Source organism: Linepithema humile, chromosome 4 (genome assembly GCF_040581485.1).
Source record: "Linepithema humile isolate Giens D197 chromosome 4, Lhum_UNIL_v1.0, whole genome shotgun sequence".
Lineage (NCBI taxonomy): Eukaryota > Metazoa > Arthropoda > Insecta > Hymenoptera > Formicidae > Linepithema > Linepithema humile.
Genome location: NC_090131.1, coordinates 28,596,269 through 28,608,568, shown reverse-complemented (window position 1 = coordinate 28,608,568; position 12,300 = coordinate 28,596,269). Strand labels below are relative to the sequence as shown.

At 46.3% G+C, this 12,300-nt stretch overlaps 1 protein-coding gene across 4 annotated transcripts in view; it reads left to right on the top strand.

The window, feature by feature from the left end:
• Nucleotides 1-12,300, top strand: part of Wnt2 (Wnt oncogene analog 2) — a 51,807-nt gene that overhangs the window by 35,062 nt on the left and 4,445 nt on the right. For 2 of the 4 annotated variants that reach the window (XM_012368936.2, XM_012368935.2), the window contains exons 3-5: nt 10,088-10,202; nt 10,278-10,349; nt 10,506-10,593. In XM_012368936.2, the coding sequence (XP_012224359.1) occupies nt 10,088-10,202; nt 10,278-10,349; nt 10,506-10,593 (275 nt within the window). Of the gene's footprint in view, nt 1-9,049; nt 9,524-10,087; nt 10,203-10,277; nt 10,350-10,505; nt 10,594-12,300 lie in introns of those variants that run through there. The other 2 variants (XM_012368938.2, XM_067354128.1) reach the window with 2 other exon arrangements.

The window sequence follows — 12,300 nt, the reverse complement described above, 5'->3', positions numbered from 1 at the left end:
TAACTGGACTGGCCCACACTCGGCGCTCTCGCATGGACACACCTACCTACCTGCGTCTACCTGCCTTTACCTGCTCGCCTGGTTGCCTGCACTTCCCCCCTTGGTTCTACAAACGACGCATTCATTCTGTTCGCATCGATGTACGCACGCATATTGAGCTATATCGCGCGGACGACCGTGCGAAATGGCGCACACGTCGGCTTCGGCACACGCGCGCGCGTGTATACAGGATGTAATGGTGGTGCACAACCTGCAGAAGGAAGTCGGCGCGACTCTCTCTCTCTCTCTCTCTCTCTCGTCGTGTGAAGATAAATCAGGAAAGCAAAATAACTTTCTATCCGCATTTTCGAGAACGCCCGAAAATGTAAAAATTACAAAATTAATGGTCTTCATTTTATTATTGTTTTAATTAACAATCAATCCATATATGTTTGCGTCGCCGCATCTCGTTTATCAATCGACCGGCTTTTACAATCGGAAAGTAAAGCAATACATTGAAGCCCCGATGTAATTGTATCGCGCGGCAACGCGGATCAATCTATCTCTGCCAACTTTATCTTACCGCTAATTTGTTCGATAGATCGTTCAGGTTCGCGAACAGCGGCGGTAACGTCCACATGGAAGAGTAAATCTCGTGTATCTGCTGTCTCGCGAAGTAACTAGACTAGATAATGCGTGTATGTGAGTGTGTGTGTGTGTGTGTGTGTGTGTGTGTGTGTAAAGGTACCGAGATGAGAGGAGTTCGTCTTCAAGAATTTATGGTCGGCGCAGAAAATTACCATCTCCCGCGGCGTCCCGCGGATAGCCGCGGAACTGATATTTATTCGAAGGTAAATTGCAAACCCGGGTGCATTTAGATAACTACGAAATCACGGATGGAATACGTCGCGTCAGCCGCGGGGATAAGCGTCGGGCTGATCGTACGCTCGATTACGCTCTCTCGTCGGGACCGCGCGATTGCGTTCCGAGTAAATTCGGACGTCGCACGCGCGCGCGCACACGTGCATCGTAATTCGCCATAGATAGTCCGCGATAGTAATCGACCATCAGGCAACAGATCGTACGGGAAGATGCGGCGAGAGGGAATCTCCATTTACAACTAGATGAGTCGCCCTCCCCTCCCCCTCCCCCCTCCAATTATTGGCTACGATCTTGGGCTCGTGCGCTCAGCGCTGATCTACCTGCCGCAGGCGAAGAGAAAGAGAGAGGAAGACCCGCGCGCGCGCGCGCGGAGAGACGCGAGCGGGATCGATATAATTCAACGTGCTTTAGCGTAGAAAAGTGCCAACGGCGAAGCGGAGCGCGGCGCGGATTGAGTTATGGTCCGGTGTGCGCCGGGGCGCTCACTCGAGTCCCCGGGGGCTCTCCCCGTCTGTGGATATAAGGCCCTCTTTAAAGCCCCGTATAAATAAACTAGTTAATAAATTAATATATCACCAGCGCGTATCTCGTCCCCCGTGGGCCGCTGCCGCGGACAAGTGCCCCTGCGAAAATCGCCAGCGAGACGACCGGGGCCATTAATAACGACGCGAGGGAGCGAGAGGGAGAGAGAGAGAAAGAGAGAGAGAGAGAGAGCGAGAGAGCGAGACGATGAATTCGCGCCGCTTGTCGCCGCTGCCCTTCTTATTAAGATGTAACCGGTCATCGGGAGCGGTGTACGATAAGTACCTTCCAGGAAAACGCTCGAGGAGGGTTGGGTAGTCGCGCGATTCTTTTTTTTTTTTTCCTCCCGTTTCTCTCTGATAACAGGTACTCGGGCCTGGCGAGAGTTTTGCGCGCGGTTTGTAATAACAAACGCGATGATGGCCTCTCGTTCGCTCGTTCGATGTCACGCGAACATCGCGAATAATCGTATGCGCAAGTTACGAGTCCCGCAGCCTCTAGCCAACGTGCGTGTCTCGGGATTTAACCCTTAACCCCAGCACGGTGTGTTCACACGATCTCAACCGCAATTAGTTATTATTAAGCTTAGGAAATGGGCTGTTATCAAGCGTGACTCTTCTTCGCGCCAATTGCGCGCCAATACTAAGCGGAATATCCTAGAAGTGGTTAGTAAATGTGACGAAACGGAATAAATAATAATGAATTGTTGAAATAAAATTAACGAATATAAATGTCTCTTCACATTTTACAGTACGTAAAGTCGGACGGAATATAAAGTTGGGAATTAAAGTCCACTGTCGCGAGCTGGTGCGAGATATCGCACGCGGAGCGCAGAGGACGATGTCGCGGCTGCGTGTTAATGCGCGTGCTTACACGCGACACCGCGAGATCGTTTGCGTCACGCCGCTGCGTGCATCGTCATCTCGTGAGAGCGCACTGGATAGCCGTAAATCACTGCTCTAACATAACGAACACTGTAAACGAGATACGGCCGTAGATCTCCGCACTAACTGATACTAGACGCGACCCCCCGTCGCCGCAGCCTCTCTCTCGCGCGAGTTCGAGTGTCGTACAATGACGCATTAAGTACATTACACGGCTGCATGACAGGGATCTCTCGGCGTTATTTAATATCGCATCTAGTGGCACCTGCCACGTACCTCTGAAGAGAGCCTGGACGACTCCGAGAGCGAATAAGAGCCGTCTTTGTCCGCGCTCAAACAATCATACGATTTTACCGCATGATAGGAGGGTAAAAAAAATGTAGGATAAAAAATTTGAAGAACATTCGAGATATATAAACGCAATAACGAATTGAAATTCAGCGATATGGAGAGCAAAATTTTATGCGAATCACTATTTTCTTAATAATAATGCAGTTTTCGAAAGAAGAGAATCGCGAATTTAAAACGAAATTTATAAATTTTTCTCTAAATTGAAGTTTGAATATTTATCAGTAAAGCCGTACCTGTTATAATATACCGAAGACATCGTCGGAAGAAATGTCGGCTAAGCGTATACAGTTGTTTACCACGGCCGGATCAGTTAAGAAAAATCAAGTCGGCCCTGCCTCTCTCGTTAAGAGATGGGAACCCTCGCCCGAAAATAAACAACCACGAGTGGCCGAAGTGGATTCGAATGCAAATCCAACGACCGGACTCGGATCGAACAAATGCTAAGTGGAAGTGTGTGTCTTAATTATAGTAATTGGTTAATTGTCCCACGTTATCTGATCGAGTTTAACTCGCCGATTGAGGTAAGAATCGCGCGCGTTCATTATCAGATTCGTGCCACGGCGACACCGGAGTTGCCGGTTTCGCGCAAAATCGGCACAACTGTAAAAACCGAATCGCGACCACGTGCAATTCGTTAAAGTCGAATAAACCTGTCGTCCGTTGATTATGAATTCATTACGACCACGGTGGTGGGTCCTCATTAGGATCGTAAAAAATTATTTATAGCCGCCGCGCCGATATCGCGAACGCCTTTTTCGTCGGGCCTCGCCAATCTGCGACTTTTAATTGCGGCTAATTTTATTTCGCCGTGTATAACATCGGCCCGTGGCCTTGCGCGAACGATCGCGAGATAAAGGGCGCATAAAATCTGCTAAAGAATAACATATTCGCGCGTCTATGTCTCTGTCAGATGTAGCAGAATCACTCGAGCGCAAAATGCCCGGCATGTGGGATTTAATTATAGACTTCGTTAATTGCCCGCCATTTATTCCATACTGCCTAATTAATTGCTTCAATTTCAACAATGACACCAAGTGATTAAAATCACATTTCACGCGATTTTGTTGTCTTTTTATTGCGCGCAAGAAAAAATACGGTCACCCTGTTTTGATCCGGCAATTGCTACTCGGCGGCAGTTTATGATGATTGAACGATGATTATTCATTGAAACCGGCGAGGGCGAACGGTTTCAGATTGCAAAAGGACGGCCACGTGACCGTAAAAGTCAATCCTGCGCCTCGTCTCGGAGGCAAAGAGTCGTGATGCTCTTTGTCGTGTCTCGGTCCATCGTGTTATGGCACGAGAAAGGAGGCATCTTGCTCATGTGCATTATTTTCACACTATCGCGAGGAAGAGAGAAAGCACGGGCCCTAAAATATTCCACCGTTATCAACGCACAGTTATACTTCATGAATAACTCGAAGCTTTTTTCTTTCGGATTTGTATTGCGAAAACAATCGTCCGCGTCAAACGATACGCAGTGATCGTCGAGATTTAACTGACGTATGCGCTCCTAAAGCTGAGTGAAGTATATTTTCCACCCTTTTTTAAAATTGGTAAATTGATTTGGTAAAACAGTTTTTATCCATCGAGCATTTCATCTTTTAATTAATCGTTATTTCACGTAACTTATTTGAGGGAATGTATATTCTCCATGCATAATGCTAAAATTCACTCACCATTGATGTATCACCGCTGTTGATTCTGCCGCTCTGTTGTAATTCCAATATTACTCCAAACGCTTTTATGTGGCGCTAATTATGAATTCGCCGTTGACACTGTCGTTCGCTCCGCCGTTGACTCCAATATTGTTCCAAAGTCACACTTGTACGTCGTCAATTATCACTTACAATACGACCGGTCACTTTACGCGACACTCCCGAGTTTTACACGCTTGAATTTACAAAAGAAAGACCGATAATCGCGACCGTGCTAATTACATTTATTATGTTTACGCGATGATCGTATGATTACATTTGTCTTGCCGCAAGCTAATTGTTCCATCTGAAAAAACCATGAAAAAACAAAATTTCCTAATTTGTTTTCGTTCCATAAAATTAAAGCTTTATCAAATAACCAATGCATTAATTCGTTTACATTTTGCAAAACGAGTACTATTGAAATCTGCAACGTCCGGATAGATAATTGATTACATCAGTTACAAATATTGAAAACACGAAACACAAAAACATGAAATTTGTGACTGAAGTAGCTATATAGATTATTTCGATGCTGTCACGATTACAAATATTGAAAAACGCGATTGCATATGTTAATAAACACACAGAGACGATCATCGTTTAATTCGACATTTCCGATATTCATTTGTACACAAAATTCATTTTCGACAAATAAAGAAAAACGCGAGAGCGGATGCAATTTAAGATTCAAATTCGCGCTAACACGATGTGACTGAAAGAATTACGCACAATTCAGGAACACCGTGAAGGTGTGTCTTTTTCAGGAAAGTCAGGTAGGCACTGTACGCGATGTAAAAAATGGCACAGAAGCAAGATAAAATTGTAAAGAACTTGTGCGAACATTTGAGAACATATTTTAGCAGCCAAAACCGTCGAGCTGAACGCGCGCGCGGCGATTCGGTGGCGATAACATTTCGCTCAGACAAGACGTAACTACCGTGTAAGCGGAGAGATAATCGGGAAGGTACTTCCATAAATGATGCGTCCGCAAACTGGAATACATCTCTCGCCCTCTCTCGTAATCCGCGATATTATCGCCGGGACCCTGATTAATGCAAACACTTCAGGGAATATGATACCTCAGAGAGCGACGAGACGAGTCGCGCGCGCAACAGTTTTTAAAATCACATGCGTGCACGTCTCCACCTTCGATCGAATAATAGATATATACATATGCATAGCTTTATGCAAACGCACTTGCAGATCAATGCAAGATATGAAAAAAAAAGAAAAAAAAACGTTTTGTTCGTCCTGACGCCAATAGTGTCTCTAACATCGATATAGGTCGCGTGGGCGAATCGAGTGAACGATCTGTCCTCCCGTGACAAACGCCCGCAGGCCAATAAGGATTCCCCGTGCACAACGCCTATGCGAGCACACGAGAAAGAGACTAGGACGAGAAAGAGAGAGAGAGAGAGAAAGAGAGAGAAAGACTAGGACGCGCGAACCTTTAACCCCGAGCGCACGACGAGAGCGGGAGGAACGGGAGGAAACAAAGTGTGAGGCGCGAGCGAAAGCAGGCTCCGCGTCACACACGTACACGAGCGAGCGAGCGGACAAATTTTTCTCACGACGAAATAAAGATCTTGTCGGACACGAGGTGGTACAAGACGGAAACACCGCCGCGTGGTGGCCGGAACACGCTCGTTCACCGAGGCGATAACCCGATGGGTTTCTTTCATCGTCCACCCACTGAGAGTTTACGATACAGCTTGTACGCGTCTCTCACACTCGCGCGAAGGAGTTCGAGGCGAGGAGCTTTGATAAATGTAACTGGTCGCGTTACAACTAATTAATTAATGATATTAGAAGATCAGATACATATTAAAATGCCGTCACGTCAGTCCGCACGCTGGGTTGCATAGATCTCCCGATCTTGTAGAATATTAAATTACGTCGAGTTTATCTGATACGCCGCGCCGCGTGAAAGGACTTGGACAAACAGATCGAATTACTAGACCAGTCTGCAACGAGAGACGCGTACATTGTCGAGGGAAAATTCTTACTTCGAAACGAGCGAGAGAGACTTCCCAGTCGAATTAAATCATCCCTTTCGAAATATACGAGTATCGGAGTATCGTCTCGGTGGCGCGGTAGTATCGCGCGGATACACGCGAAATGCTTTATCGCCGGACGCGATACGATCGGGCTCGTTACCTTTAATAAGATCGACTCGCGGGCCATAAAATCGCACAGAGAGCATAATAACGGAGCGTCGAACAAAAACGGCCGCCCGTTCGACAATGTGCGCCTTGTGGGCGGATGTGCGACGCATTCGAGATTCACCGCTATCAATGTGCCTCGTCGTTAGAGGAGCGAGATTTAACGCTTGTCGGCATCGTTTTGTCTCAGTTTTAGCGCCGGCGGCTTACTCGACGACTTGCGCTTTAATTAGCCACGTGACTTATTAACTCGATTCTATATTTCGTCCAAAATCGTGACGTCTGTCGGCTTGAAATTTTTTAATAATTTGATAAGTGTTACTCACCCCAGTCATAATCGACGATGGGAATCCCAGTTTCTTTCAGATGCTGAACTCTGAAATCAAAAATACAAAATATTTTAGATTAAAAAAAATATTTCAAATTTATGACAGAAAACAACGAACATTACTGGTTTCAAAATAATCCTAGTTTTAAAATAATAAATGTGCAAGCTTATGTAACGTCATCATTATATATTGATATCCTTACTCGAGAAATAACCGTTCTCGAAAGAAACGGATGGTCGGGTAAACGAAGGGTCGCGATGAGATCAAACTCATTATTAAATTTGATCCCGCGTCGCGCAATCACCGTAAATAATCGCCCACGTTCGGCGGTAGCTTATAAATTTCACGCGGCTATTACGCGAGTCACTTAAAACGCGATGATATAAATTAAAAGATTGCCGGTGCAACGATTGATCGCGAACCGTTCCTTTTTCGGCCCCGCGTTGTCCTCTTCTCTTTCTTTTTACGAATATCGCTTAAACGCTCTGCTCTTTGAACGATCACCGTTTTACTTTCACGAATTTATGAATAAGCGAAGCGTTTCGGTGTATAAATATCAGGTGTGAACAACGTGCTCCTTATTCTTTCCCTCGGAAATCATACAAATCATCGAACGAAGATAAATCTCAACGAGAGCACTATTTCACGTCGCCAGAAGATAATCCATTCTCATTCTGCTCGCTGCTTTGCAATATTTTCAGACGTTAATAAGTGCATGGGCGACGTGACACACACGCATAAACTCACATACGCAGAGCAATGTATATAATGTATGGCGCAAATAGATTGAGGCCTACTCTCGCCGTTCGCATTGCCCGTTCGGCATGAACAACGACTCTTCGGTATCGCCATGAGCCGTGTCCTAATATGGAAGCGGTGCTCATTTGGCCGCGTTCGCGTTTTACAGCTGAAATGAATTTATGGAAAGGCCACCTCTCCTTCCTCCTCTCCGCCCATCGACGAAGCGAGAAGAGAGAGAGAGAGAGAGAGAGAGAGGAGCCGCTGCTGTTGCCGCCGCAAACGCCCGACGAAACGATAAATTTACCCCTTACCGGCTCTTCCGACGTTAAATAGATGGCCGCGCTGCCGTCCTTTGACATAAACGCCCGGCATAAATTCATCAACCTTTTGACCGATGCGCCCGCTCGTGTCTCCGCGCACAATCGGCTTCCTCCCGACGGCGCGTCGAGAGGAGAAAGAAGGCGCCGCTCGCGAGAAAGCGCCTCCAGCGCGATCCTTTCGCACACGGACGCACTTCGATTTTCCTCTCAAACTTGTCCCACGTCATTCTTTTATCAACGAAGAATTTAAACCAAATTTTCTAAAAAATTGAAAATCTTTATTTTTCAAGTAAATAGAAATCTTGTAAGAATTTTTTATTCAAACACGAAGAAATTCAAGTCTAAAGAAATCCGCCACGCAAAGCGGATATACTCGTGAGCAGACACCGAAACCCTCCAACCCCGTGGAAATCACGCTCCGCCCCGTTACGTTCTTAGACGTCTGCGGTAGAAACTGGCTAGCCGTGGCGCAAAAAGCAGAAGCACAGCATCATGGCTGCGATCTCGCGAGTGAGGCGTGAACGCATTCGTTTTCTCGCCGCCATTCATTGCGACTGTGCACGACGGACAAGGACATCACAGTGCATCACGGCAACAAGCGGCTGACAATAAGAGCACTGAGGGTGCGCGCAACTTTGCACGTCATGTATTTTTTCTAAACATTCTGCATTCGTCGCGCAACGCTCTGAGGAATCACCTTCGTTTCCATAATAAGATAACTTAATCAACCCTGCCGTTAGTCTACGCAAAAAAAGAACATCTCAATCATAAAAATTTTTTACCGAGTGATATATTTCCAGAAATAAAAAGTTTATGAAACGCACACATAGAATGTAAAATAAAAGAAATTAATATCTCACAGATTTGTCGTAAGAAAGTAAGGAGGAAGTTCGATTCCGCGGCAATTCCGTTTTTAAACTGACTTACTCCTAATTGTACCGTCACTCATAACGCGAGAACAAGAACGCTCTATCTCGGCGCCCGACGCGACGTGCAGATTCCCATTGTGGCGCATCGCAAAAACCGGGGAACCGAACGATGAGTCGCGCGGATGCGAGCCCGCGGAGCTTATTTACTTTCATAACATGAGCGCAGGCAGGCGCGTGTCAGTGGCCGTGAGTTATGACTGCGCGCATAACAAACATCGGCTCGAGTAGTATTATCGCGCAACCGCGTGTAGGATGATCCCCTCCCGTAATTACAGTTAGCCGGATCTCTTTTCAATCTCGATGAAACGATTCGACGCGATGTGTGCCGAATAAAGAGATGCACTTGCTCAAACTTGCGAGCATCCGCGACGTATGTGACTCCGAGTGTAATTATCTATCAGTTATTCATCCGAGGTGTATCTCACAGACGTGTATTCGATAATCGCGAGGAGGCGAGAGCAGCGATTTCCTCGCTTCGCGCGGTAAAAACTGATTTGCATCACGAATTCAGCATCAACCGAATCCCCGCGTGAGAATTATCGCGTCGTTCCGAGCGTCGTCGTTGACGCGACGCTGACGCGCGAATTAAAGTTGGACGACGAGCTTTGACAACGATAGAGTGAAACGCCAGCCGGGCCGGACAGAGCCGAGACGAAGCCGGGCGCGTAGGTGTCGACGACGATGACGGAGTGAAAAATGGGCATCGCGGGGAGACGGACGTACGGTAATTCATTCGACATGGTAAACGAGCTGAGAGCACGGCGCGCGCTGCGCGGGGGTAATTAATTGCGCTCACGCTTTGCGCGCACACCGGCGGCGGGTGACTTAGTTGTAGTAAATTCGCGTGATGGAAATGCTTGACGGGGCGCAACGCCAGTTCGGACGTGCTTTCTATCGCGTGTCTCGGCTCCGCGAGTCAACGTGCAAACTTGAAATGAGCAACGTTTCACGCACGCAGCCGTAAGCGTTAAATTATTAATTAACCCGGCAAGAGAGTTAACATTCACGGTCGAGTCAAAGTTCACAGAGTTCACATGTGACCGGCGTATAATATATTCTTCACTTATAATTCATATATAATATATTTCTAGAAATTTCATTCTTTTACAATATAGAACTGTATTGTTGAAAGTAAATTTTGACATGATTAAATTTAAATATTTGGAGATTCGAATAAAAAATATTGGAAGCTTTGTCAGTTCCATCGTTCTACTAAAAACTAGATGATACTTCTGATCTACATATAACAAAATGATAAGAAATTTAATATGGCATTTTTTATTTACAGGCAGCAGGGAAGCGGCTTTCACGTACGCGATAAGCTCGGCCGGTGTCACGTACGCCGTAACCGCGGCTTGCAGCCGCGGTAACATCACGGCCTGCGGTTGCGAGCCTGCTGTAAGGTAGCTGTAAAATCTCAATGTATAAAATGCAACGCGTAAACTATCGTCAATTAATTATCGCGCCTTTGTGAACAGGACGAGGAAGGATTCACCGCCGATCGGCTGGGAATGGGGCGGCTGCAGCGCCGATGTCACGTACGGGATGAGGTATGTTAATCAAGCCGATGATTAATTAATTCGCACTTATCCACTCCGCTTCCTTACGCCAGCTTGCTCGGCAACGATACGCGACATGTCGGAACGCACGGCGAACACTAGACACGACGTAAATTTTAACATTATAATTTTAAAATTTAATGTTAGGTTCGCGCGTAGGTTTCTGGACGTGAGAGAGATCGAAGGAGACGCTCGGAGCTTGATGAATCTTCACAACAACAAAGCCGGAAGAAAGGTAAGCGAAATCATTAATGACAGTGTATACCTTTTGCATTTTTTTATCTGCGTAATTATTTATAAAGCTAACAGCTTTCTCGCGAAAGGAGGATCATTCGCGAGTGTCAAAAACCGACAGAACGTATCCTCAGCGTAAAGTTAACAACTATGTAATGAGCGTCATAATTGCCGTGAAGCAATACTAATTACTGCGACTCGCGAGAGAAATCGTTTAGCGCGGAAATTAAGCTCGCCGGCATTTGATGACGGCACACCAACCATACTCCGCCTCTCAATCACTATATATAATTGCAGTGATCCTAAGATTATAACATATCGCACGAAAAGTGTACAATGTGTCGCTTGTCTTGTATGCCGTTCCGAACGTCTACATTCGCAAATTTCACGCGCTCATTAAGTTCATAGAGATATATCTGCAGATTAGCATTAATATCTCGCGACGGAAAGTCCGACCGCGAGGTCGGATAACAAGATGGTAATATCGATAATGAGGCGCGCATCAAGCTCACAAGCGTATGCAAAAGCCGGACGCCATGAAATTTGATTTATCGCCCAATAACCCACGGAGAACCAATCACCTCGCAAAAGACAATGTCGTCGTTCCGGGATTCGTTCGTGCAGACACGCTGCCTGTTCGCCCTGTGTATCACTCGGACATTTCAATCGCTGCTTACGGAATCATTATGCAGATAGTATTGTATCGATGTGATTAAACGCCGATGCTGCACATTGTATCAAACTCTCACGCAATTAAAATAATTTAATCTGCAATTAGATAAAAGCAAAGATTTATATTAATATGAAATGTATAAATTCGGACAAAAAGAGCGCGAAAAAGGTCTGATGTACCGCCGATTGTTCTTCACGATCTAATCCGCGGTTCCTTTTATTCCGCTCACGCAGGAAGGTCGATGATCGAAAACGAGTGTTTGTGAGAAACGATCGCGTTATGCCCGAGGTGGAACTCGGCGAGGGCGGCGCGCCTTAATTGGGGAAAGTTCGTCGTGCTTTCGTCTTCTTCGATGGGGCTTTATTACGAGGAGGCAATAAAAACTCGCTGTTCGTCGGTGCACGTTGCACACGTATATGTAGATGTGCATGCGTACCTCGGAGTTGCGAGGCTAACGATTTATTCTTAACGTCGATCGGCCTCGGCGCGCCACATACTTTATGCTCCGACGATTTTTTTTTTAACCTCTCTTGCATGCAGCAATCGGGATAATTCGAAATGTAAACCAGTTTCGTGCGCGTATACGCCGCGGCCATTCGCGAGCATTCGCGGCCGATGCACAATGAAAGAAGCGAGTGCCGGAATTTACAGATTACTTTACTCGATACGATTACGACCGTTTAAGATCACCCGGTCGGTTGTTCGAGTTAACCGAGACGTACCACCTCTCGTGCCAGTAGCGTGGCTATCCGTTCTCATCTCGTCTCAAGCACAAGAAAGTCGCGATATTCTTTTTCGTGCCTCGATTCGCTCTGTCGTAATATGAGACAGAAGGCGTCCTGCTCGCATGCACTGTCGCGCCATTGCGAGAGAACGAACAAGCGCAGGCCCTAAAATATTCCACCTCGCGCGCTATCATCGCACGGTTATGCCTTATGAATAATTTGGTACTTCTTTATTCTTCTTGACCCGCATTACAAAAACAATCGACCACTGGCGTTAAATGATATGCGACGACCATTGAGACTTTATTGA